At 44.6% G+C, this 27,704-nt stretch overlaps 2 protein-coding genes and 1 pseudogene across 2 annotated transcripts; 1 reads left to right on the top strand and 2 right to left on the bottom strand.

Annotated features, from left to right (window-relative positions):
- Positions 1–409: 409 nt before the first annotated feature.
- LOC124005094 (smad nuclear-interacting protein 1-like) lies at positions 410–6,066 on the bottom strand. Its single transcript, XM_046314028.1, has 4 exons — positions 5,774–6,066; positions 2,679–2,802; positions 1,890–2,506; positions 410–1,635 (listed from the first exon to the last, which is right to left on the bottom strand). Exons 1-4 carry the CDS (start codon positions 5,923–5,925, stop codon positions 1,383–1,385), a joined length of 1,146 nt encoding a protein of 381 aa, XP_046169984.1. The 5' UTR covers positions 5,926–6,066; the 3' UTR covers positions 410–1,382.
- On the top strand, positions 5,920–10,566 carry dnali1 (dynein, axonemal, light intermediate chain 1). The gene is made up of 6 exons (XM_046314029.1): positions 5,920–6,500; positions 6,736–6,872; positions 7,016–7,185; positions 7,422–7,600; positions 8,100–8,264; positions 10,412–10,566. Exons 1-6 carry the CDS (start codon positions 6,420–6,422, stop codon positions 10,445–10,447), a joined length of 768 nt encoding a protein of 255 aa, XP_046169985.1. The 5' UTR covers positions 5,920–6,419; the 3' UTR covers positions 10,448–10,566.
- An 11-nt stretch (positions 10,567–10,577) lies between these two features.
- LOC124005096 overlaps positions 10,578–27,704 on the bottom strand; it is a 39,101-nt pseudogene continuing 21,974 nt past the window's right edge.

The raw sequence follows: 27,704 nt of genomic DNA, 5'->3' as shown, positions 1-27,704 counted from the left end.
AGAACCACCAGGGATATTCAACTCTTAAACCTACGAGTCCGGAGCCCGCTGGCTTTCTGTTCTACCTGATAATTAAATTGCACACATTTGGTGTCCCAGGTCTAAATCAGTACCCGAAAAAAAAAATGCTGTGTAACTGGCTTTGAGGTCCAGAGTTAAGGTTGAGGGGTCTATGTGATACTATTACTCATGATATGACAGAACATTACACAAAGCAGAGCAGCATAGGACTGCAGGTGAGGCTAATAAACCTGAAATAACCGTGGTTATCAGAACTTTGGGTACAGTAGTCTGTAGAGCTTGCGAAATTTACCTCTGGTTTATAACTTGATGTGGCTTACCGTGTGGGTATGATGGTTTACTTGAACATACAACCATCAAAGTTATGGCGAACAAATATCAACAAAACTAAGAGTCTTTCACAACCTTTATGTACAATACAAAACATCTAAAATTGAACTACAATGGGGTTCAAAAATGTAAAAAACAAAATTGTCTTTGTAGTGGGAATAGTCATGCTGTACGATCTTTCTCCAGAAACCTCCATAGCCTACAGTCAATTCGGTAGTAAAGAATGGGTAAACGAGAATACACTGCGACACACACATTTTTCCTACGTCACAAGCAGCACACATTTAAAGCAGATACATACACGCGTATGCTTTCTTCACTCCTTGTTGCAACCCTCAAACCAAAATACAGTACACTATATGATGAACCCAGCGTTCACATTCAATACATCCAGTGTATTTACAGTTAAGGTCTGGACATAGGCTAGCCTTCAGCAATATACTCATTTGTATTCAATGTTCTATTCCAAAAATATAATAACAAAATATTTTTTTGTAACGCAACTTCTTTCTGGCATTGAGCACTTGTGTTGAAAGTAAGCAGTCAGATATATATGGGGGGGGGGGGGATCAACCACACTACTGATCTTAAGCTAATGTCCTGAGAATAGAGTACTGAGACCTGTTACTGCAGGTTAAAGCAGGTTCTTATGACCGCCATAGAGACCACAGAATTCTCCTACCCCTCTTTTTTATTTGTTCCGTTAACCCTGAAAGCTGCTTAACCCAACACACCATCTCTATGCAGTTCATTGTTCCATCCGTGTTAAGGAGATGGCCAACAGGTGGTAGGTATCAGTGAACATTATTTTCCAACAATACACTTGACTGGATAATCCGTGGCCCTGTCAGAATAGTTGAAAGAACGCACATTTCCTTCCTTGTTTCCCTGAGGTAAGCACATATTTACTAAGCAAAATCCTACTATTTTCAACAATCCAACCAATTAAGCTCTGTAATTACTTCAAAAAGGAAAGTAGGACGGAAACGCGCATGTAGCAACTATTTCGAAAAGGCTCAGAGGTCTTGCATTCACGCGTCCAGGCCCTCGTCATCTTCCTCCGCTCTGGCGTCCACCTCGGCTGTGTCGGAGAACTCATGTAGCAGGACGTACTCTCGGCTACTGAAGCCAAACTTGAGCACGTCCTTCTCCTTGAGCTCGTAGTACCGCTGCGCCTCGATGCGCTGGTTGTTCAGGTAAGTGCCATTGCCCGAACCTAGGTCAATGATGTAGGGCTTCACCCGCCGCCCGCCAGTTCCATCCGAACGCGTGAACTCCACCAGTCTGGAAATCAGCAGAAGCAGAAAGAACTACATTACCCAGAGGTTGAAAGTGTCCCGACCTAGAGATTGAAATCACAAACTCAACAGAACTACATTAACCAGATGTCATAAGTGTCAGACCTCAACAAAATGTAGGGAAATTATGTAAGTGGGAAAATAGCATAATTTCAAAACAGAGACCATTTTCGAAGGATTAGCAGACTAGTGTCATCCCGAGGGACTGATTTGAACAAACAAGTGATTGTCAGATCTCACCTATATTGGAACACAGCGTGCTGTTTGGAGCAGGATGGGTGGTCGATGGGAATATCAGCAATCTTCCGCTGCCGCCCCATCAGGTATGCACTCTGCCTGTGGACGTACATGACCGGGAGCTGCTCATCGTTCTTGAAGGGGTACAGTCGCCACCTGCGCTTGGGGATGCGAGCCTCGGGGGGCTCGTTGTACTTGATCACTTCCCCCCTGAACGTGTTGGTATCTTCTGTGAGCGCACCGGACAGTTCAAAGTTGGGCTTCTCTTTATCGACTGGGGGGCTGTCTTTGCCCTCGCCACCCTCTTGGGTACCTTGTCCGAAAGCTTGTCCCCCGTCATCGTTCTCCTCAAACCGGTGCCGGTTGTCCCGTCTTTGATTGTCGTGCTGCTGTCTCTCTGCCTGCTGCTCCTGGAAGGAGCGGGATTCTCGCTCTCTGGGCCTGTCTCCACCTCCACCCCGCTCTCTCTCTCCTCGTTTTCTCTCCCTGGGTCTGTCAGACTCTCTGGGTCCGTCAGCCTGCTCCCACCTACTTCGCCGCACTGGTGGCTCCGAGGGCTCTGGCTTGTCGTTGCGGTCGCGCCTTCTATGGTCATCGGCACCTCGGTGGTCACCCTGCTCCTGTTGGGAAGACAGTGAGACAGGAATATTAGCCTAATTCCAGAGTCAAGCACCGGGACAAAATGAGTTGGTAAAGTGTTTTTATTTAAAGAACATATTTGCTGCATTGAAAGTTTTACATTAATGCATTTCCCCAATTGCTACATTTACTCATAAGTAGTGACAGAATCACCCGCTTTATTTTCACATCGGCACCGCGGGGAGGGCTTCGGCTCCTGCCGGTGTTTTTGGGCGATCTGTCTCGTCTTCCCAATGCCCTTCTACCTGGCGAATGACCTTTTGCCCTGGGTGGCGATCTAGTCAATCAAATCAACAAGGAAAGGCTTTAAAACCAATAGTTAATTTAACACCAAGTCTAGCTAGCTAGCTACAACGGACAGCTCCTATTGTATTCTTCTCTGAGCGACATCTGACAAATAATTTGGAATACGGGGTTCGACATATAGGATGGCCACTGGTCTAGGGAGTCAATCATCTGTGTCAGTGGCCTGCTTGAGCCAGAGAAAAGTAAATATTGTAATAATACAATTTTCAATCTGGGATATAGATTTGATGAAAAACAGAAATTCCCAACACTGTTACTTCTTTACGCACATTATTTATTACACGCACCGCACACATAGCCGTTGAGAAAAATATAATCTGTCGGGCAGCAAGAGGATGCATCTCTCAACTGGTTGTTGCATAGAGCAGCTCACAGAAGACATTTCAACTTATGCTAACTACCAGTAAAAGCTAAGGCAACAATGGGTATGCAACCGGGTATTTAAAATGTCTGGTCCGAAGTCATGGTTAAATCTTTGATGTGCAATTCAGTCATCAGGCTCCGTTTGAATGAACATTTCTAAATTTTGGAGAAGATGAAGGACAAACCACTCAGACAACCAGTAATGTTTAAATGTAATTTTATTCAACATTCCGGAGGCATGAGTTTTGGGCTGCGTCCCAATTATTGGTGTATTACTGTCTGATTAATCAGACTTAACACAATACAAGGCCCTCCCTCGTCCTCCGTTGGGCAAATCCGACCATGACTCCCTTCTCCCGTTTCCTGCTTCCAAACCAAAGCTCAAAACAGGAAGTACCAGTGATGTGCTCCATGTGGAGGTGGTCGAAAGCAGACGCGAGGCTACAAGACTGTTTTGCTAGTACAGACACTCGTGATATGTGGCAGGGCCTGCAGATGATACGGGATTAAAGGGAAACCCAGAGTTGCTCAGCGATGTAGAACTCCTAAACAAGCTAAATGTCTTTAATGCTCGCTTCAAGGAATAGAACACTGTGCCTTGCTTGAAAGCCCATTTTTCCAGATGACTGACATTCAATTTGCATACCGCCCCAACAGATCACGCAATTTCAATTGCACTTCACAATGCCCTCTCCCACCTGGAGTGTGCAAGAATGCTTTTCAGTGCAAGAATGCTTTTCAGACTACATCTCAGCGTTCAACACCATAGTCCCCTCCAAGATCATCACCAAGCTAGGGGACCCAGTGACTGAACCCCCCAACTCTGCAACTGGATCCTGGGTAGGCAACAACAACTGCCACGCTGACCATCAACACAGGTGCCACTCAGGGGTGTTCGCGTAGTCCCCTCATGTACTCCCTGTTCACCTACGCAGGTGCACGACTGCAACACCATCAAGTTTGCTGACAACACGACACTCGTAGGCCTGATCACCGACGCCGATGAGTAAGCCTACAGGGAGGTCGATAGAGCCTTAGAGTGTGGTGCCAGGAAAACAACCTCAACTTCAGTAAGACCAAGGCGCTGATTGTGGACTATAAAAGAAAGAGGGGAGAGCATGCCCCATGTGGTTCCTTAGCATCCACACCACTAAGGACTTTACATGGTCCACATGCACACCTGCAGTCGTGAAGAGGGCACAGCAGCATCTCTTCCTCAATAGCCAGTTAATGGTACCAGAACTATATGCATTGACCCTACACACACACTCACTACTACATACACTACACTGACACTTCCACACAGACAATACAAACTGCACACACTTTTACACTCATCATTTGCTGCTGCTCCTCTTTATTTTACTCATCTATCCTGATGCCTAGCGACTTCACCGTCTTCATGTGCATGTTTACCTCAAATAACTCCTACCTATGCACACTGACCTGGTACTTGCTGTTTATACTGTCAAATCAAATAATGTTATGTCACATGTGCCGAATAATAGACCTTACCGTGAAATGCTTAATTTACAAGCCCTTAACCAACAATGCAGTTAAGAAAATATTTCCTAAATAATAAAAATATATTTTTTATATATTTAGTTTAACAAAATCAAACGAGGCTTTATACAGGGGGTACTGGTACCGAGTCAATGTGCAGTGGTACAGGTTACGGTAGCGCCATTCTTGTGTATTTTATTCCTCGTTACTATTTTATTTTTTAAACACTGCATAATTGGGAAGGGCTCGTAAAGCAAGCATTTCATGGTAAAGCCTCCAGTGTGTGACAATTATATTTTAATTCTAGCTAGCTTATCACTGTTTCCAGTCAACTAACATTACATGAGCTAGCCAATTGAGGGAAAACTGGCGGCATTCAGTCATTTACTTTGCCCACTACCACCTCATAAGAACTAGGTACAATCATGACACCGTGTTAACGTTTAGAAACGTCAATAAATCATCACTTCCATAAGTCTTTCAAGACACAGGGAACTAATCAGCAAGAAAGAAAAAAAACACTCAACAGTTTTGCAGATCCATTCAGCTATGGTGGCCTCCACCAGATGAAACTATGCTTACACAGGTGTTGGGCTGGAGCATGCTAGCTAGATAGCCAATTAGCACAGGTGGTCGGTCGCCTCGTCTTCAGAAACAAGCGCTTTAACGTAGAGACATGTCAGTGTGGGAACACTGCGTGTATCAATTCAGCCTTTTGTTTTTTGAAAAGTATTATTTATATGAAAAATATGCTTCCAAAGACGTACCGCCAGCGACGCGTGTTAATGTTCAGATTGAGCGTCGGTGCTCATAACAAAACCCTCCGTACAGAAGACGCCGTTGTTCAATGACTTGTGTAATGTAATGGAACAAGAGTCGTGACCAAGGGCTAATTGAGGGTTAACGTTACACGACTAAAGCATAACAATAACGCCTACTAGTAAGCTAACTAAATCGTTAGCTTAGTGGCTAGCTAGTTGCTATTATTGAAATTGTGTAACATCATAGCCTTGCAACCCTACGGTGTAGTTTGTGTTCTCTAACTACAATACTATATACCCATGAAATCAGGCTACCTGCTCGTTCGTCTCCTCTGCGGCGGTGGGCTTGGGCTGTCGTTGGACCCCGAACTCGAGCGGCGTGATCTCTGGGGCCTAGCAGGGCTGAGTTTCTCTTGTTTGATTTTCGGTTTTGATTCCACTCTTTTATGCCGTCTCTCTTTATCCATTATGAAACTTAACCAATAGTTGTAAATCGACTAAATAAAGGTCATCGCGAATACATATGTATAAAAAGTGAACAACAAACTCCACTGCAAACGCTGAGAAAGTTCTCTATTGTGCGCAAGGAAACGCTTTTCCGCTTCCGGCAGAACGCTTTAAATATTTTTCACCGTGACTATGGACTAGTTCACTTTAGTTCCGTTGTAATATTGCAGACATATTCTATCATCTTTTCAATAAGGTCATACACCTACACAATGTTATACTTAAATGTATGTACTTAATTTTCCTTCCCCATTTCATCGCGTCAAAGGCTTGAAACAACTCTGAATCATGCCTTCGAGCAGCTCGGATAGGTTAGTGAGTAGCGCATGGAATTAAGTTGCCATGGTAAAAATAAACAATTAAACGTCTTCAATTCACATTTCAACAACACACATTCCTTGAGACATTACCTGCTACAACAAAACACTTTGTGCAGTGTAATCAAAGTATCACAATGATTCCTCCGGCTGATTCTCTGCTGAAATATGACAACCCAGTCTTGGTGAGCAGAAACACAGAAAAGAAGTCTCCAAAGGTAGGATAACGTTAACAAAACACGTTTTTAATGCTGACTGCTAACGTTAGTTACAGTAGCTAAATGTATCCATACAGTGGTATCTAACATACATTATGTCCACTGTCATTATTTTTGAAATCAATGGCATGCCAATGTTCCTAGTGAGCTGTGAGAGATGTCAATCAATTATTTATTTTTTCAACAAATTGGCTGAAGATTGTTCTTTTAATCAAAATGTGTACTGCAAATTCAGGCACGACCCCTGAAAGTGGCTCCACAACAGCCTGCCATGACTGGCCCTGTGCCACCTCCACCCAAACCCAAGACCCCCTCAGCCGATACCAACAAACAGCAAACCGAGGAGATCCTCAATGCCATCCTACCACCCAGGTATGACTTGACACGGACACATCTTTACTGATAACACCCTTCTCCCTATTTTTTACTCTTAGGGAAATTAACCAATATTCCCGGCTTCGCAAAACCTGAAATTTGGCAACCCTGTGTTAATCTCAGCTCTACCACTGTTACAGGGAATGGATGGAGACCAACCAGCTGTGGGTGCAGCAGGTGTCCAGCACGCCATGTACCCGCATGGACGTGGTGCACCTACAGGAGCAGCTGGATCTGAAGCTGCAGCAGAGACAAGCCAGGGAGACGGGGATCTGCCCAGTCCGCAGGGAGCTCTACTCCCAGTGCTTCGGTAAGGAGAGAGGGGGAAGTGAGATGCATGGATGGTAGTAATAGTAGAAAAGTGTGTTGGATACAAATCCTAAAAGCTGGGCTAGTTTCCAAGAGGACCAAGATTAGGCTAGACTCAAGCTGGTTCGGAACTAAAAAGCAATTTCACTGGGTTTATTCTGTGTCTGGGAAACTGGTCCTAAAGAATGTTGCACTGTGAGTTTGTGTTTAAAACTCTAAGCCATTGATTGCCTGTAGATGAGTTGATCAGACAGGTAACCATCAACTGTGCTGAGAGAGGACTGCTGTTGTTGCGTGTGCGAGACGAAATCCGTATGACCATTGCTGCTTACCAGACACTGTACGAGAGCAGTGTGGCCTTTGGCATGAGAAAAGCCCTACAGGCTGAGCAGGGCAAGTCTGACATGGAAAAGAGGGTAAGGAAATGGGTCACTCAAACATTTTACACTTTTCTAAAAATAAATTAGCATTTTCCAACCTTTGCATCATTGCAGATTGACCTTTACATTTAGAATGCTTGACCTGTCTGCAGAGTCACTGGAAAACTTTTCAAGCAACCAAGCTCATGTAGACCAGCAGAGGGAGCCATATTCCTAGCCCTCATGGCTGCATTTACACAGGCAGCCCAATTCTGATCTTTTCCCCACTAATTGCGTCTTTTGATCGATCACATAATCTTTTCACAGATCTTTTTCAGAGTTGATCTGATTGGTTTTAAAGATCAAATTATTGAAAATAAATATCAGAATTAGGCTGCCTGTCTAAACCCAGCCCATGACGTCAGAGAACGCTACGCTTTTACCACTTTTTTTTACCACAGATAAAGCTAAAGATAGCGAATGGACTGCTGCACCATTGAATGATTAAAAACCTATATTACCCCAAAGTGAATTTGATTTGCATCTACTTGTGTAGATCTCCGATTTGGAGAATGAGAAGCGGGACCTGGAGAGACAGGTTAATGAGCAGAAGGCCAAGTGTGAGGCCATTGAGAAGAGGGAGACTGAGAGACGGCAGGTAGAGGAGAAGAAGCACACAGAGGAGATTCAGTTCCTGAAGAGAACCAACCAGCAGCTCAAGGTAAAGGCGCTCAGTCATCATCCTTGTGCGGTCTTGCCAACTCCTATGGGCATTGTCGTGCCAAATAAGGAAGGCAGGATTTTTCTAACTCATAGAAAGTCTTTGAAATGAAATCCATCAATTGATGTCAGTTGAAATATACTTCACAAAAATATACATGCATCATCAAATGTGTTGGTACCAGCTGAAATTATCCCAGAAACTTTCTCCATGCACAAAAAGCTTATTTCTCTCAAATGTAAACAAATTTGTTTACATCCCTGTTAGTGACCATTTCTCCTTTGCCAAGATAATCCATGCACCTGACAGGTGTGGCATATCAAGAAGCTGATTAAACAGCATGATCATTGCACAGGTGCACCTTGTGTTTGGGACAATAAAAGACCACACGCTCCCTCAAAATTTGAGGGAGCATGCAATTGGCATGCTGACTGCAAGAATCTCCACCAGAGCTGTTAATGTATATTTTTCTACCATAAGCCACCTCCAACAATTTAGAGAATTTGGCAGTACGTCCAACCGGCCTCAATAGCAGACGTGTAACCACGCCAGCCCAGGACCTCCACATCCAGCTTCTTCACCTGCGGGATCTTCTGAATCCAGCAAACCGGACAGCTGATGAAACTGGGTTTGCACAACTTTAGAATTTCTGCAGTCAGCTTATCTGCGTGCTCATTGTCTTCACCAGGGTCTTGACCTGACTGAAGTTCAGCATCGTAACAGACTTCAGTGGGCAAATGCTCACCTTTGATGGCCCCTGGCACGCTGGAGCAGGGTGCGCTTCACAGATGAATCCCAGTTTCAAACTGTACCACAGGCATTGAAGAGTGGGAAGACATTCCACAGGCCACAATCAACAGCCTGATCAACTCTACGCAAAGGAGATGTCGTGCTGCATAAGGCCAATGGTGGTCACACCAGATACTGACTGGTTTTCTGATCCATGCCCCTACCTTTAAAAAAAACAAAAACATATGTGACCAACTGATGCATATCTGTTATCCCAGTCATGTGAAATCCATAGATTAGGGCCTAATGCAATTATTTAAATTTACTGATTTCCTTATATGAACTATAACTCAGTAAATATTTGAAATGGTTGAATATTGCGTTTATACTTTTGTTCAGTGTCTTTGGAAAGTATTCAGAACCCTTGACTTTCTCCACATTTTGTTAGGTTACAGCCTCATTCTAAAATCGTTTTCCCCCCTCAATCTACACACAATACCCCATAATGACAAAGCAAAAAAACAGGTTTTTAGAAATGTTTGCTAATTTACATATTTTTTTAAAAGAGACATTTACTTAAGTATTCAGACCCTTTACGCAGTACATTGTTGAAGCACCTTTGGCAGCGATTACAGCCTAAAGTCTTCTTGGGTATGACGCTACAAGCGAGGCACATCTGTATTTGGGGAATCTCTCCCATTCTTCTCTGCAGATTCTCTCAAGCTGTCAGGTTGGATGGGGAGCGTTGATGCACAACTATTTTCAGGACTCCAGAGATGTTCGATCGGCTGGGCCACTCAAGGACATTGAGACTTGTTTGGCATTCGCCAAACCCAGGTTTGTCTGAAGTGTGATTCATCACTCCAGAGAACGCATTTCCACTGCTTGAGTCCAATGGCGGCGAGCTTTACACCACTCCAGCCGATGCTGCTCGGCCATGGAAAACCCATTTCATGAATCTCCCGTTGAACAGTTCTTGGTGCTATCTTTGCTTCCAGAGGCAGTATGGAACTCTGTAGGGAGTTCCAAACTACACGCATCAGCACCCGGCGGTCCCGTTGTGAGCTTGTGTCCTACCACTTTGTGGCTTAACCATTGTTGCTCCTGGACATTTCCACTTCACAATAGCAGCACTTACAGTTGACCGTGGAAACTCTAGCAGGGCAGAAATTTGACAAATTGACTTCTTGGAAAGGTGGTATCCTATGACAGTGCCACGTTGAAAGTCACTGAGCTCTTCAGTAAGGACATTCTACTGCCAATGTTTATGTATTGCATGGCTGTGTACTCAAATGTATACACCTGCCAGCAACGGGTGTGGCTGAAATAGCCAAATACAAAAGTATATGGACATCCCTTCAAATTGGTGTATGTATATTTGAGATATTTTTAACATTTACATTTCTTATCCTTTACAGGCCCAGCTGGAGGGGATCATTGCCCCCAAAAAGTGACTCCTCCATTCCATAAGTGATCTATATCCAGCAGATTTCAGATGGTCCAACACAGCATTATGTAATAGAAGTCTACTTCATAACCATAAAGCCTCGCGTTACTATAGCAGAATAAAATTTAAAAATGAAATCATTTGTTCATATTCTTTATTTTATGGTATGACATATATATTTGGATAAAAATTGTCACTTGATGTTTTTTTCCTCAAAGTGCAGTACATAACCTGGGTGCCAGTGTTTCTGCTCTCTAGCCAACTCCTTATGGAATTGTCATGTCAAATTTGACAGTTAGCAAAATAAAGCAAACAGACTGGCACCCAGGCTATGCAGTACAAGTGTACTTTTTTGGGGGGATGACAGACCCATCCTTTCACTTCTCAGTGAAGCTCCATATGAGTTTAAGTAATAGTTTGACGAAAGTGATCAGTCACTTCGCTGAAGGTCACTCAGGATCAGGTTAATGCATCAAGCGATTCACTTGATTAAGAGGTTAATCAAAACCTAATTCACTCAATGGCCGTTCCCCAAATCACTTTACATCAAGATACCAAGGGTAGATACCAAGACACCTTAAAACAATTCATTACTATGACAGGGTCATTAAAATAAATATTTATTAGAAATGTCCCAGTTTGGTCTCTTGGACCCCAGACTAGCGCTTCAATCTCTTGGCTTTCTTGCCCTCGCTGGGCACCGTAGGCATCTTTCTGTTCTTGTTCTTGACGTTGTGTGTTTCGTAATAGCGCATTCCAACTTTCTTCACCTTCTGAGCACGATCCGCTGCTCTCCTCTGCAAGGGGGGAGAAGACAAATGAGGGAGATTTAAGCCTGAGGAAGAACAGTGCCTTTCTTCATTCCATTAATAGCGGTAGGGGAGCGGCCATCCATCGGAGGCGTCCAGTCTAGATAGATAGGCCTGTTTGATGTCAAACAGCGGGGTAAGTGAACACACAGTACCTGCTTGGATGTTAGATTTCTGTTTGGACGCGTGAGCTCTTCTGCCTCATCAGTTTTCCTCTTCTTGCCAACCTGTGTTACAGCTGAGGAACAAAAGGTTGGCCAGTAAGTGGATGACCCGTAGGCATGGAATTCCTAAAACACTTAATAGGACATTCCCATTCTATTTATATGGTTTGATTGCTTGTTTGGTTTCAGTTTGACAGTGGTCTTTGGCCAAATACCTACTCTAATTATACATTTTATCTGCTGCTATCCATGAAGACTTGTATAAAGTCTGTACTTTGTGTAAAGGAAAGTGCATATTTTGCTAGAAGGCCCTTGTATTCTTTGATGGAATACATTTGCCGGGTTAAAATAAAATAGATCCCATGACTGAAACTTAAATTGATCTCAGATCAAATGTTTGCGGAAGGAAGTGAACCTCCCCTTTCATGTAATAAAATAATAATCAAGACCATTATGCTTTTAGGGAAAGAGGATCATTTTGTACATGTATTAAACTGCAAGTTTGACCAATTCCAGTCCTTTTCAATTGGAAAAAGAATCCATATGACAGAAATCCGTGACAACTTTAACCCCTGCATTTGGGTTGTCAGGTAAGCCCACAAAGGAAAATCACTAATAAGTTGAAATTAAGTTGCTACCTTTAGGTTGAGGTTTATTCTCCGCCTGCTTTACTTTCATGTCTGAGCACTTTGTCAGATAGTGCCTTCGGAATCCTGAACAAAAAAAGAACAGTAGAAAGAGTCGTCACATATAACCTCATTACTCCCTGCACATCCAGACAGTTTAGTCCAGTTGGAATTCGCTGAGCCGACAATGGAAAGCAAATTGGCCGCAGACGACTCTTATTTGACGTTGTTGAGTGAGGGCGTGAGCTGAAGTTCACCAGCGAGAGAGACAGTTGGTGAGTCCGCGGAACATGACATAAATGGTGATGGAAAACCCCATCTATCAGACAGAACGGTATGAGCAGCTGCCAATCCCCAGGTGCCTGGACAGTGAAAAACGAGGCATGTTTCACCTCAAAGGACCTAGGCACCCTTCATATCTCTATGGCTTCGTCCCAAATGGCATCCTATTTCCAACATGGAGCACTACTTTTGTAGTTCACTATATAGGGAATAGGGTGCCACTTGGGACAGAGCTATGCCTGTCTTTTGGACAAGAATCGGGGTTGATGTGGGTTTATTAGAAAATAATAAAGCACATCTTCAGAACAAGACTGAAATGATAAGTGGTGGGGAGAACGGAGAAGACAAACCGGATGGCGGAGAAGCGCTTGAGTCTGGCCCGGTCCAGGAACTGCTTGTACTTTGCAATCTTCCCATCCAGCTCGCGGATAGTCTCACGCGAACTCTTTTTTTCCTCCACCTTGGCAGGCTGACCGGCTGGGGTGGTGGCGGCACACTCAGCATCTCCAGCTGCTGTCTCCCCATCCCCCTTCTCTTCATCTCCATTTTCCTCTTCCTCATCCACGTCCGAGCCAGACAGGTCCGAGAAAACGAGGTAGTCGGTCTGCACGGGTGCCAGGTCTTCATCGTTGAACTCGGGCGCCACATTGATCTTGCCGAAGTTCTGCCGGACGTTGGAGAGAATCTTCTGCACCTGCTCATGTTTGTGTTTCTGCTGCTGCTGGGCCTCCTGCTCAGCCGACACTGGAGCCACCACCTCCTCGCTCTGCTCCTCTGTTGTGCCTTCTTCTTGTACACGCTCTGTAGCTTCTGGTGCACCCTCCACTGGTAGTACATCCTTGCCCTGAAAACAACACACCAGTCAGTACAACTTTCATAATCCTGGCTAGGTTCCGATTCTCCTGAAGTGTGCACTTGCACACTCCTTCGACATGGATTTAAAAATGATGGAAAATCACTCCAGCCAATGCTTACACCAATCCAATGGGGAGAGTGCAAGTGCACACTTCAGGGGAAAGGTAGAGAATCGGGATGCATGCAGACCATGTGTACATTTCAGATTGAGTGGACAATATTGCCCACCTGCCATCTTGTTGCTCACCTGAGAGGACCACAACAGAAATAAGACATTGGGTTTTAGCCTCAATCATTTTAATGTATGCATTGTTGTCCCTGGCTGGAAGCAGCTTTATATACTTTTACTTGTCAAATAAAGCAAATGTAAAAAAACAACTTGAGCAATGAAAGTCAATGTGACCATGCATGCACTCTTGTCCAATCTTGGCAAGGCCTGTGATGATATTTTACATTTAGCCAGAGGGTGGCAGACTATTACCAGAATGTGCTAACATTGCTGTTGAGAATGTCTCTTTATTGTCGTCTGCGAGGGAGAGGGTTGTACTCCAGCTGTTCATCCACCCCTCACCTCATGCTCTCCCTCACAGCCAGGGGGTTTTATGAAGAAGGGGATGCGTCCTCTCTGCCAGTCGTTCAGCACCATTTTGGAGACACAGGGAAGGTCTGGCTCACCCCCCTGCAACAGATCATGCATTAGGGAAACATGAGAAGAAAATAAAGTAGGAATAAATGGAGCGTCCTTACATAGACTTTATGTGCCTGCCACTTGGGATTGATGGGTTCCAAATAAGCTTAGTAAGCTTTAGGGTCAAGAGTAGAATTCTAAAAAATAGCCCATACAAAAACAGTGTATGTTTGGGAAGATCATTTTTTACCACTGACCTACAGCTTGTCAAATACACAAAGGATAAATCCTGAATATAACACACATTTCAGGACTAAAGTATATTGTGACATTCAAATTCCCTTAACCACAAAGAGTTATGAAGATAATTCAGACAGATGAAAGATGGTCAGAAATGAAGACAAGCAGCCCAGGCTATGTAGCCTGGTAGGGCTCAGATCTGTGCCGTCTTGCCAATCCCTATGGTCATTAGCATGCCAAACAACAACCATAGTTGGCTATGAAGCACAAACAGATCTGGGGCGACCAACAGCCTACAGACAATTACCATGTACTGTGACTTCAGCCCCCATTGATACACTCCAGGGTTATGTTAATTAAGTACCAAACGAGACAACTGACTGCGACAGGGAGGGACTATCCGGTCGTGTCCAATAAGAAACACTTTTTGTTTTCAGTTCAAATGTTCTCCCTACAATGTGCTTGAATTAATATGACACAAGCCCTGACCTTAAGGAGTGTGCCCATGCGCATCGCCAGTTTCTCCAGGAAGTCCTCTGGGGAGCGCCAGGTGGGGATGCGGTACGTCCTCCTCTGTCTCTGCTGCTAAAGCCACTTTCTACCACGCTAAATTCCAAGCATCTGCCTCTAACCCTAGGAAGCTCTTTGCCACCTTCTCCTCCCTCCTGAATCCTCCGCCCCCCCCCCCCTCCTCCCTCTCTGCAGATGACTTCGTCAACCATTTTGAAAAGAAGGTCGACGACATCCGATCCTCGTTTGCTAAGTCAAACGACACCGCTGGTTCTGCTCACACTGCCCTACCCTGTGCTCTGACCTCTTTCTCCCCTCTCTCTCCAGATGAAATCTCGCGTCTTGTGACGGCCGGCCGCCCAACAACCTGCCCGCTTGACCCTATCCCCTCCTCTCTTCTCCAGACCATTTCCGGAGACCTTCTCCCTTACCTCACCTCGCTCATCAACTCATCCCTGACCGTTGGCTACGTCCCTTCCGTCTTCAAGAGAGCGAGAGTTGCACCCCTTCTGAAAAAACCTACACTCGATCCCTCCGATGTCAACAATTACAGACCAGTATCCCTTCTTTCTTTTCTCTCCAAAACTCTTGAACGTGCCGTCCTTGGCCAGCTCTCCCGCTATCTCTCTCTGAATGACCTTCTTGATCCAAATCAGTCAGGTTTCAAGACTAGTCATTCAACTGAGACTGCTCTCCTCTGTATCACGGAGGCGCTCCGCACTGCTAAAGCTAACTCTCTCTCCTCTGCTCTCATCCTTCTAGATCTATCGGCTGCCTTCGATACTGTGAACCATCAGATCCTCCTCTCCACCCTCTCCGAGTTGGGCATCTCCGGCGCGGCCCACGCTTGGATTGCGTCCTACCTGACAGGTCGCTCCTACCAGGTGGCGTGGCGAGAATCTGTCTCCTCACCACGCGCTCTCACCACTGGTGTCCCCAGGGCTCTGTTCTTGGCCCTCTCCTATTCTCGCTATACACCAAGTCACTTGGCTCTGTCATAACCTCACATGGTCTCTCTTATCATTGCTATGCAGACGACACACAATTAATCTTCTCCTTTCCCCTTCTGATGACCAGGTGGCGAATCGCATCTCTGCATGTCTGGCAGACATATCAGTGTGGATGACGGATCACCACCTCAAGCTGAACCTCAGCAAGACGGAGCTGCTCTTCCTCCCGGGGAAGGACTGCCCGTTCCATGATCTCGCCATCACGGTTGACAACTCCATTGTGTCCTCCTCCCCAGAGCGCCAAGAACCTTGGCGTGATCCTGGACAACACCCTGTCGTTCTCAACTAACATCAAGGCGGTGGCCCGTTCCTGTAGGTTCATGCTCTACAACATCCGCAGAGTACGACCCTGCCTCACACAGGAAGCGGCACAGGTCCTAATCCAGGCACTTGTCATCTCCCGTCTGGATTACTGCAACTCGCTGTTGGCTGGGCTCCCTGCCTGTGCCATTAAACCCCTTCAACTCATCCAGAACGCCGCAGCCCGTCTGGTGTTCAACCTTCCCAAGTTCTCTCACGTCACCCCGCTCCTCCGTTCTCTCCACTGGCTTCCAGTTGAAGCTCGCATCCGCTACAAGACCATGGTGCTTGCCTACGGAGCTGTGAGGGGAACGGCACCTCAGTACCTCCAGGCTCTGATCAGGCCCTACACCCAAACAAGGGCACTGCGTTCATCCACCTCTGGCCTGCTCGCCTCCCTACCACTGAGGAAGTACAGCTCCCGCTCAGCCCAGTCAAAACTGTTCGCTGCCCTGGCCCCCCAATGGTGGAACAAACTCCCTCACGACGCCAGGACAGCGGAGTCAATCACCACCTTCCGGAGACACCTGAAACCCCACCTCTTTAAGGAATACCTAGGATAGGTTAAGTAATCCCTCTCACCCCACCCCCCCTAAGTTTTAGATGCTCTATTGTTAAGTGACTGTCCCACTGGATGTCATAAGGTGAATGCACCAATTTGTAAGTCGCTCTGGATAAGAGCGTCTGCTAAATGACTTAAATGTAAATGTAATGTTAAATGTCTTCTGGATGTACTCTGGTTTGGCCCGTTCTAGCACTGCCGGGATATGCTCCTCCGGGTTACGGATCTTCTCCACTTGCACCTGGGAAACAGCAGTGAAGTATACAATGATACAATTGTTAGGTTATAAATGCTACAGGTTTAGACATGGAAGTACATAAAATAACTATCAGTGAGAAAGTTAAGACGCACAAATATCATACCCCCAAGACATGTTAACCTCTCACCATTACAATAACAGGGTAGGATAGCATTTTTGTGAGGGGGTGATATTTGTTCATCTAACTTTCTCACCCTTCATTATTCACTATTCATTCAGGACTATCTGTAATCATGGTACCATCAATATTAATATACAAGTGTTTAGAAACATTCTATTCACCATGAAAGTCACTCCAAAATGATACATTATTTATACTTTCATTTCTATTGGGCACAAAATGATCTGAAACGCAACTAAAACAAACAGAAAATGCATCCAAAAAATTTGTTATCACAAGCTTGATGAAATCATTGAATGCTGGGAATATGGGACCAACTTTTGACGACCTTAATACACAAGTGAATTTGTGCCAATATTTTTTGTCCCCTAAAAGTAATTTCCAAACAGATTACCCAACATGGATGAAAATACCCTCAAATTAAAGCTGACCATCTGGGCCTCCCGGGTGGCGTAGTGTGCCACTCTGGGTTCGCCCCAGGCTCTGTCGCAGCCGGCCGCGACCGGGGGGTCCGTGGGGCGACGCACAATTGGCCTAGCGTCGCCCGGGTTAGGGAGGGGTTGGCCGGTAGGGATATCCTTGTCTCATCGTGCACCAGCGACTCCTGTGGCGGGCTGGGTGCAGTGCACGCTAACCAGGTCGCCAGGTGCACAGCGTTTCCCCCGACACATTGGTGCGGCTGGCTTCCGGGTTGGATGCGCGCTGTGTTAAGAAGCAGTGCGGCTTGGTTGGGTTGTGTTTTGGAGGACGCATGGCTTTCGACCTTTGTCTCTCCCGAGCCCGTACAGGAGTTGTTGCGATGAGACAAGATAGTAACAACTGGATACCACGAAATTGGGGAGAAAACGGGCTTTAAAAAATTATATTTAAAAAAATTAAATAAAAAAGCTGACCATCTGCACTTAAACCATTTCAAATAAAGAGTCAAAACTATTTCCCACTGTCCCAATACTTTGAGCTCACTGCATAACCCTGCCTGCTCAAATAAAATAATAAAAATTGAGAAAAATAATAACATACCACTCCTTTCAACACGATGTCGCTCTCGCTGTCTTCAGAGGGGTAAACTACACCAGGGCAGTCGATGAGGAAGATGCGTAGCATCAGGGTGATGTACTGCCACACCTGGAAGAAGAGACCGGGCCCAAGATCAGCTAAGTCACAGGGTCTAATGACTGTCTACTCAGAACCTCTTCACAAGAACTCACCGGTTTGGGACAATTACATTTCATTTGGTAATGTAGCAGAAATGAAGACCCTACTGCATAAACAAACAAATCAGATCTTAATCTACTATCCCCCATAGTACAAAAGTTGAACTATTGTATTCTGCCATTAGTGGGAAAATAGCATTATCAAAAAGGGACCACAAATGAATTATGCATTTAATGCTTTTTTATAAAAGGTGCATTTTTATGGTGAAAATTCCCTTCCTCAAACTTGAAACTTCGTTCTACAGCTGCACCACCGAGAGCATCCTGACTGGTTGCATCACCGCCTGGTATGGCAACTGCTTGGCATCTGATCGTAAGGCACTACAGAGGGTAGTGAGTATGGACCAGTACATCACTGGGGCCATGCTTCCTGCCATCCAGGACCTATTTAATAGGCGGGGAAGTGGAAAGCCCAAAATTTTGTCAGAGACTCCAGTCACCCAAGTCATAGACTGTTTTCTCTGCTACCACACGGCAAGCGGTACCAGAGCGCCAAGTCTAGGACCAAAAGGCTCCTTAACAGCTTCTACCCCCAAGCCATAAGTCTGCTGAACAATTAATCAAATGGCCACCGGACTATTTACATTGACACCCCCCCCCCTCCATTTGTTTTGTACACTGCTGCTACTAGCTTTTTATTATCTATACATAGTCACTTCACCCCTTCCTACATGTACAAATTACCTCGATTAACCTGTACCCCCACACACTGACTCAGTACCGGTACCCCCGTATATAGCCTCATTATTGTTATGTTATTGTGTTACTTTATTTGGTAAATATTTTCTTAACAAACAGTGCAGTTCAAGAAGAGTCAAGGACTTTTAAGGAAGCATTTCACAGTAAGGTCTACACTTGTATTTCGCGCATGTGACAAATAAAGTTTGGATGCATGTAATCTATGCTTAAATATCAAATGGAGGATTTAATTAGCATGACTAAACGGCCACAAAGAATTTGACTACCTTCAAGGCTCGTGACCGCTGGTGTGGCGGTAACACGGTCACCGTAACAGCCCTAATCAGGTCTACCACCGTCGTGTCGTCGGCAAACTTAATGTGTTGAAGTCGTGCGTGGCTAGGCAGTTGTGGGTGATTTGAGAGTACAGGAGGGGACTAAGCACGTACCCAGAGGGGCCCCCATGTTGAGGGTCTGCGAGGCAGATGGGGCAGTTATTTCTTACATTGGTACCCCAGGTCCAGTCTCTTGACAACAAGGTTGATGAAATCAGAGCAAGGGTAGCATTCCAGAGGGACATCAGAGACTGTAACGTTCTTTGCTTCACGGAAACATGGCTCACTGGAGAGACGCTATCGGAGTCGGTGCAGCCAGCTGGTTTCTCCACGCATCGCGCCGACAGAAACAAACATCTTTCTGGTAAGAAGAGGGGCGGGGGCGTATGCTTCATGGTTAACGAGACGTGGTGTGGCCACAACAACATACAGGAACTCAAGTCCTTCTGTTCACCTGATTTAGAATTCCTCACAATCAAATGTCAACCGCATTATCTACCAAGGGAATTCTCTTCGATTATAATCACAGCCGTATATATTCCCCCCCAAGCAGACACACCGATGGCTCTGAACAAACTTTATTTGACTCTTTGCAAACTGGAATCCATATATCCTGATGCTGTATTCATTGTAGCTGGGGATTTTAACAAGGCTAATCTGAAAACAAGACTCCCTAAATTGTATCAGCATATCGATTGCACAACCAGGGCTGGAAAAACCTTGGATCATTGCTATTCTAACTTCCGCGACGCATATAAGGCCCTGCCCTGCCCCGCTCTCCTTTCGGAAAAGCTGACCACGACTCCATTTTGTTGATCCCTGCCTACAGACAGAAACTAAAACAAGAAGCTCCCGCGCTGAGGTCTGTACAACGCTGGTCCGACCAATCTGATTCCACACTCCAAGACTTCTTCCATCACGTGGACTGGGATACGTTTCGTATTGCATCAAACAACAACATTGACAAATACGCTGATTCGGTGAGCGAGTTCATTAGAACGTGCGTTGAAGATGTCGTTCCCATAGCAACGATTAAAATATTCCCAAACCAGAAACCGTGGATTGATGGCAGCATTCGCGTGAAACTGAAAGCGCGAACCACTGCTTTTAATCAGGGCAAGGTGACCGGAAACATGATCGAATACAAACAGTGTAGCTATTCCCTCCGCAAGGCAATCAAACAAGCTAAGCGTCAGTATAGAGACAAAGTAGAATATCAATTGAACGGCTCAGACACAAGAGGTATGTGGCAGGGTCTACAGTCAATCACGGATTACAAAAAGAAAACCAGCCCCGTCACGGATCAGGATGTCTTGCACCCAGGCAGACTAAATAACTTTTTTGCCCGCTTTGAGGACAATACAGTGCCACTGACACGGCCCGCAATCAAAACATGCGGACTCTCCTTTACTGCAGCCGATGTGAGGAAAACATTTAAACGTGTCAACCCTCACAAGGCTGCAGGCCCAGACGGCATCCCCAGCCGCGCCCTCAGAGCATGCGCAGACAAGCTGGCTGGTGTGTTTACGGACATATTCAATCAATCCCTATCCCAGTCTGTTGTTCCCACATGCTTCAAGAGGGCCACCATTGTTCCTGTTCCCAAGAAAGCTAAGGTAACTGAGCTAAACGACTACCGCCCGTAGCACTCACTTCCGTCATCATGAAGTGCTTTGAGAGACTAGTCAAGGACCATATCACCTCTACCCTACCTGACACCCTAGACCCACTCCAATTTGCTTACCACCCAAATAGGTCCACAGACGATGCAATCTCAACCACACTGCACACTGCCCTAACCCATCTGGACAAGAGGAATACCTATGTGAGAATGCTGTTCATCGACTACAGCTCAGCATTTGACACCATAGTGCCCTCCAAGCTCGTCATCAAGCTCGAGACCCTGGGTCTCGACCCCGCCCTGTGCAACTGGGTACTGGACTTCCTGACGGGCCGCCCCCAGGTGGTGAGGGTGGGCAACAACATCTCCACCCCGCTGATCCTCAACACTGGGGCCCCACAAGGGTGCGTTCTGAGCCCTCTACTGTACTCCCTGTTCACCCACGACTGCGTGGCCACGCACGCCTCCAACTCATTCATCAAGTTTGCGGACGACACAACAGTGGTAGGCTTGATTACCAACAATGACGAGACGGCCCACAGGGAGGAGGTGAGGGCCCTCGGAGTGTGGTGTCAGGAAAATAACCTCACACTCAACGTCAACAAAACTAAGGAGATGATTGTGGACTTCAGGAAACAGCAGAGGGAACACCCCCCTATCCACATCGATGGAACAGTAGTGGAGAGGGTAGTAAGTTTTAACTTCCTTGGCGTACACATCACAGACAAACTGAATTGGTCCACCCACACAGACAGCATCGTAATGAAGGCTGTCTGTCTCAAGGCCATCAGACTGTTAAACAGCCACCACTAACATTGAGTGGCTGCTGCCAACACACTGACACAACTCCAGCCACTTTAATAATGGGAATTGATGGGAAATTACGTAAAATATATCACTAGCCACTTTAAACAATGCTACCTAATATAATGTTTACATAGCCTATATTATTCATCTCATATGTATACGTATATACTGTACTCTATCATCTACTGCATCGTTATGTAATACATGTATCACTAGCCACTTTAACTATGCCACTTTGTTTACATACTCATCTCATATGTATATACTGTACTCAATACCATCTACTGTATCTTGCCTATGCCGCTCTGTACCATCACTCATTCATATATCTTTATGTACATATTCTTTATCCCCTTACACTTGTGTCTATAAGGTAGTAGTTTTAGAATTGTTAGCTAGATTACTTGTTGGTTATTACTGCATTGTCGGAACTAGAAGCACAAGCATTTCGCTACACTCGCATTAACATCTGCTAACCATGTGTATGTGACAAATACAATTTGATTTGATTTGATCAGGATCTAATTTAGGTTGTTTATCTACTTGCCCAGAGTCAGACAAACTCATGATTACCATTTTTATATATCTCTGCGTGCAGTTTGGAGATTGAAGTTAGCTTAGCGCAATTGCTGGAAATCTTCCAGGACAGTAGCCAGCTCCTCTCAAAAGCAGGGGAATAAACCTAACATCACCAAAACTGGGTGGTTGGTCATTTATAGTCTTACAAATCTATACATAGTAATCAATATTTTATGCATTTGTTAATTTCAATGATCATCAATCAAACAAAACTAGATTCTATCCACTGCCTCATTCTCAGAACAGTTGTTGCATAGAGATTTAGAGATACAACATTGCTATCGGTCTCAATGGCTCTGCTCGTGTGCTTACAGACACTATAAATAGGACAGATAAAACATTACTAGCTCTATAAATCTCTATGCAACAGGGAAATAATGAGGAAGTGAATAGAATCTCAGATCTTATGAATATCAGTTGCAATTAAATAGATTGTTTTATCAATGCTAGTTAAAACCTCAAAGCTAGGGGGCACAATTGAAATGTTTGGAAAACGTTCCCAAAGTAAACGGCCTATTTCTCAGGACCAAATGCTAGTATATGCATATAATTGACAGATTAGCATAGAAATCTCTAAAGTGTCCAAAACTGCCAAATATTGTATGCGAGTATAACAGAACTGATATTGCAGGCGAGAAACCCTGAGGAAAATCCAATCAGGAAGTGCCTCTTATTTTGAAACCCTTCTGTTCTTATGCATCCCTATTTTCCATTTAAAGGGATATCAACCATATTCCTTTTTCTATGGCTTCCCTAAGGGTGTCAACAGCCTTTAGACATAGTTTCAGGCTTTTATTTTAAAGAATGAGCGTGAACGACCACATTGCGTAAGTGGATAGGTGGGGGCTCTCAGAGTGAGTTGTGCGAAAGAGACCATTGTTACTCCCGGTCCTAGTGAAAAGCCAACTGTCCCGGTTGATATATTATTGAATAGATATTTGAAAAACACTCTGAGGATTGATTATTTAAAACAACTTTTGACATGTTTCTGTTGACATTATGGATATAATTTGGAATTTTTGTCTGCGTTGTCGTGACTTCCTGGGCATAACGCACCAAACTCACGGAGGTATTTGGATATAAAAAAAATATAAAAAATGGAACAAAAGGAACATTTGTTGTCTAACTGGGAGTCTCGTGAGTGAAAACATCTGAAGATCAAAAGGTAAATGATTAATTTGATTGCTTTTCTGATTTTCGTGACCGAGCTACTTGATGCCCAGTGTACATAATGTTATTCTATGGATAAACTTACAAACGCTTGTATTGCTTTCACTGTAAAGCATAATTTCAAAATCTGAGACAACAGGTGGATTAACAAAAGGCTAAACTGTATTTTGCAATATTGCACTTGTGATTTCATGAAAATGAATATTTTCTAGTAATATTATTTGACTGTGGCGCTATGCTATTCAGACTTGCCGATGACAATTATACCGGATCCAGGATGGGTGGTTTAGTGAGGTTAAGGATACTATAGTTATCACGTTTTACATTGAATTTATAAAAACTACAAAATGGTAAGACCTGTTTTTAATTTTTTTAAATTGGTGCCACTCTGCACACAAGCTTGTTAGCAAGCTCTGGTCTAGCTTTCAAAATCCAGGCAGCATTATCTGTAATGTACTGGAAACAGTGTCATGGCTAAGGGCTGACTCTGGTCAAACTTTAGTTAAGCCAAATCTCTGAAATTCAAAGACATTAAGGTAGGTATAATTCTGTAGGCCTAATTCAGATAATGCATGTCATAAGAACAAGATGCCCAGTGCTCTCGTCACCGACAACATTTCAGACCCTACACTACGTGCACAATTATTAGGCAAGTGAGTATTCTGATCTTAGCATTATTTCTATGCAAATTTTCCAACTCCAAACCATATAAACTTGAATGCTAATTGGATTTAAATCCTTTTCAGGTGATATGTATTTGTGTAATGAGGGAGGGTGTGGTGAATAACACATATCAAGGTGTGCATAATTATTAGGCAGCTTCATTTACCTCAGGTAAAATGGGCCAAAAAAATAGATTTAACTGACAATGAAAAGTCAAACATTTTAAAATTCCTTTCAGACGGGTGCAACACTCTTGAAATAGCTAAACTATTGAGGGGTGACCACCGGACAATCAAACGTTTTGTTGCGAATAGTCAAAACGCACGGAGAAGAAAAGACGCAAATGAACTGCAAAACACTTGAGAAGAATTAAACGTCAAGCTACCAGGAACCCATTATCCTCCAGTGCCACCATATTCCAGAACTGAGAAGAATTAAACGTCAAGCTACCAGGAACCCATTATCCTCCAGTGCCACCATATTCCAGAACTGAGAAGAAAACGCAAGCTAAAACCCATTATCCTCCAGTGCCACCATATTCCAGAACTGAGAAGAATTAAACGTCAAGCTACCAGGAACCCATTATCCTCCAGTGCCACCATATTCCAGAACTGCAACCTACCTGGAGTGTCCAGAAGTACATGGTGTCAAGAGCTCAGACACATGGCCAAGGTCAAGAAGGCTGAAACACCACCACCACTGAATAAGATTCACAAGTTCAAGCGTCAAGATTGAAAAATATGTCTTATGGTATTTGTATTTTTTTTCCCCCAAAGGATTTATGGACAGATGAAATGAGAGTGACTCTTGATGGACCAGATGGACGGGCCCGATGGGCCCATTACTGGATCAGTAATGGACACAGGGCACCACTTTGAGTCAGGCGCCAGCAAGATGGAGGTGGTGTACTGGTATGGGCTGCTATCATTAAGGATGAGGTAGTTGGACCTTTTCAGGTTGAAGATGGACTGAAACTCAACTCCCAAACCTACTGCCAGTTTCTGTAAGATTCTTTCTTCAAGCAGTGGTACAGGATGAAGTCCTCAGCATTCAAGAAGGCCATGATCTTCATGTAGGACAATGCTCCATCACATGCATCACAAGTACTCCACTGCTTGGCTAGCCAGCAAGGGCCTCAAAGATGCCCGAATAATGACCTGGCCCCCTTCCTCACCCGACTTAAATCCTATTGAGAATTTCTGGGCCCTTCTCAAACCTGAGGGAAGACAATACCCCTCTTTGAACAGCATTTGGGAGACTGTGGTTGCTGCTTCAGCAAAAGTTGATTGTGAACAGACAGACTCTATGGATGGAAGGCTCATAGCAGTTCTTGAATATTTTTTGAAGGCCAACATTTTTATTTAATTGTCATTTTGTGTTACTTATCTGTTACACTTACTCTAAAAAATGTAGTATAAACAAGTGAGTTGGGGAAAATTATTTTTGTAATATAGTTGCCTAATAATTGTGCACACATATTCCCCTAAGAAAGACAAAACTTACTTTTCCTTTGTTAAACAATCAGGTAAATAACGGTTGATTGACTGAAACCATTGTTTGATCAACAATAAAATGAATCCTGAGGAATACAATGCCTAATAATTGTGCACGCAGTGTACACTTGTCTGTCCAATGCATGTACATAGCTTGCTCTCTCCATAGCAAGTGGCTCTACCCATTGGTGAAGTAATTTAACGTTGAGGTAAATTTTTTAAAGTATCGATAGAGGTTTCAAAAGGAACACAAAATAACAGACGAAACTGGAAAATGATTTCAGTTCCAACCCCTGGTAAGACGGTCTCCTGCTTTTGAGAGGAGCTGGCTACTGTACTGAGAATCACATTGCTTTTCTCTTCTGCCTGAAAACCAATACTCATATCCCCATTTGGACGAAGGAAGGAAACATTTAACAAGCCTTTTTTTTAAACACAGAAACAAACGCATTGCACATCCATTCAAACAACCGGGGCGTGAGAGTTAGAGACAGGAGGGCCAGCCTTATGCTGAACAACCTTGTTTGGCCAAAGACAGGCAGACAGACGCTAGCAGCCTCTGGCGAGAGCCACCTTGCATTGGGCGATAAAACTCTCGCTGGTTACGCGCCGATCTGATAGATCCCAAAGAGGGAAGAAAACAAACTTGGATCTCGTTTGCACGCTCACAGCTCTGGCAACAGACGGCCAACTCCGATAGTATCATCCTCAGTGGGGTTTCCAGACCTCCAGATCCACCGTTTGGTTCCAAACAGGATGAACAGGTCCAGCGAGAGGAAATGAAGGATGAGGGTTATTGTTGCTTGCTTTTTGGCCACGTCTCTGCCAGGTATCAGACGTGTATAATCGAGGCGGAGGGTTTAAATACATATACTTCAGCGCATCGTTGGGAAGTTACTTAGGATATGAGTAGCACACTGATACACAAAATGTAGCCTGCAACATTCTATTCTGTGCTCTCTTAGCAATCAAGGGAATTGCGTGAGATCGTCGTCCCCCAACCCCCCCTCTGCATTGGCCATTATTGAGATTACATGGACGTATGTACATAGCTCATCATGACACCCCAGGTATCAATATGGGTTTCTGTTCAAGTGTTTTTATTTAAAAAAGGTATTTTTGAGGGGAACGATGCCATACCTTGGTCTCACCGGCGAGGGGTGCCACGCTGCAGACCTTCTTGGAGCGTAGCGTGTTGATGACAGAGCTCTTTCCCACGTTGGGGTAGCCGATGAACCCAACGCTGATCTGCTTCTTGTCTGTGTGGAGCTGAAGAGGCAAAACAAGTTAAAATAGCAGTTTCCTGAAAACCAGTCTATACTTAACCTGTCTTCAATTCCGGACAGCAACAACTCCAGACCACACTTTGATGTAGGCCAAAACCAATAAAACATGTGACCATGTAATCTAAAAAAGCTTGTTTTCACCAGCAAAAAATAGCTACTGGAAGCAGATAAGTCTACACCATGGATCAAAAATCTGTCAAAACCAAGAGGTAGGTATAAATATTAGTCTCCTCTGAGCATCCAAGGTCCTGTTTTACGGCCCGTGCGTACCAAAAATAGCTCGGCAGCAGATGTGAGGACCCCGTGCGGAGCCGTATGCTCATAAGAGTGGTTAGAGTCGGGTGCCATGACAAAAGCTGGCCATTTGTACAAACTTCTGCTCCTTAGGGACCTACTTTTGACCAAATGGGGAGTGTAGTTCGGTCCGTGCGGAGTGGGGAACTCGTGTGTGTGTGTGTGTGTGTGTGTGTGTGTGTGTGTGTGTGTGTGTGTGTGTGTGTGTGTGTGTGTGTGTGTGTGTGTGTGTGTGTGTGTGTGTGTGTGTGTGTGTGTGTGTGTGTGTGTGTGTGTGTGTGTGTGTGTGTGTGTGTGTGTGTGAGAGAGAAGGTGGTGCGCCTACCTTGCCAAACCGCCTGAGGTAGTTGGATGAGGGAGCCCTTGCCGAACGAGTTGGTGAGGCTGGCATGAAAGGCCAGGGTGGGGTACTCGGCGGAGAGCACGGCTACCCAGCGTTTCTGGTTCGAAGACAACAAAACAGACAGACCTAAGTTAGACAGACATGGACAAACATTTACTCTATGTGAAATGTTAGTTTGCACAGCACGTGTGTCAGTATGAAAGGAAAGTAAGTCGACAGTAGTCTACAAAGCAGGCGAATATCAAACATCAAATATCCTGCAAGTATGCACAATTCAGTTGGCCATTGAACAATTTATGTCTAGAAATGTATAATTTACTCTAGGGGTCGGGCAGCATCTTCTCCGATGCTGATGGAGTAAATAATATACTTTTGAGCGGGAATGAGGTGCGGTTACACAAGATTAGTACTGGAG

The sequence above is a fragment of the Oncorhynchus gorbuscha genome, linkage group LG19 (assembly GCF_021184085.1).
Source record: "Oncorhynchus gorbuscha isolate QuinsamMale2020 ecotype Even-year linkage group LG19, OgorEven_v1.0, whole genome shotgun sequence".
NCBI lineage: Eukaryota > Metazoa > Chordata > Actinopteri > Salmoniformes > Salmonidae > Oncorhynchus > Oncorhynchus gorbuscha.
Note: the sequence above shows the minus strand (reverse complement) of the source record. Positions and strands in the feature narration are given on the sequence as shown.

Bases quoted from the DNA above. Each gene is read 5' to 3' on its own strand.
- LOC124005094 (XM_046314028.1), bottom strand. From the start codon at position 5,925: ATGGATAAAGAGAGACGGCATAAAAGAGTGGAATCAAAACCGAAAATC. The intron at 2,803-5,773 runs GTAGCCTGATTT...TTGATTGACTAG, and splicing joins CAGAGGAGACGAACGAGCAG to ATCGCCACCCAGGGCAAAAG. The intron at 2,507-2,678 runs GTGATTCTGTCA...TCTTCCCAACAG, and splicing joins CCGATGTGAAAATAAAGCGG to GAGCAGGGTGACCACCGAGG.
- dnali1 (XM_046314029.1), top strand. From the start codon at position 6,420: ATGATTCCTCCGGCTGATTCTCTGCTGAAATATGACAACCCAGTCTTG. The intron at 6,501-6,735 runs GTAGGATAACGT...CTGCAAATTCAG, and splicing joins CAGAAAAGAAGTCTCCAAAG to GCACGACCCCTGAAAGTGGC. The intron at 7,186-7,421 runs GTAAGGAGAGAG...GATTGCCTGTAG, and splicing joins GCTCTACTCCCAGTGCTTCG to ATGAGTTGATCAGACAGGTA.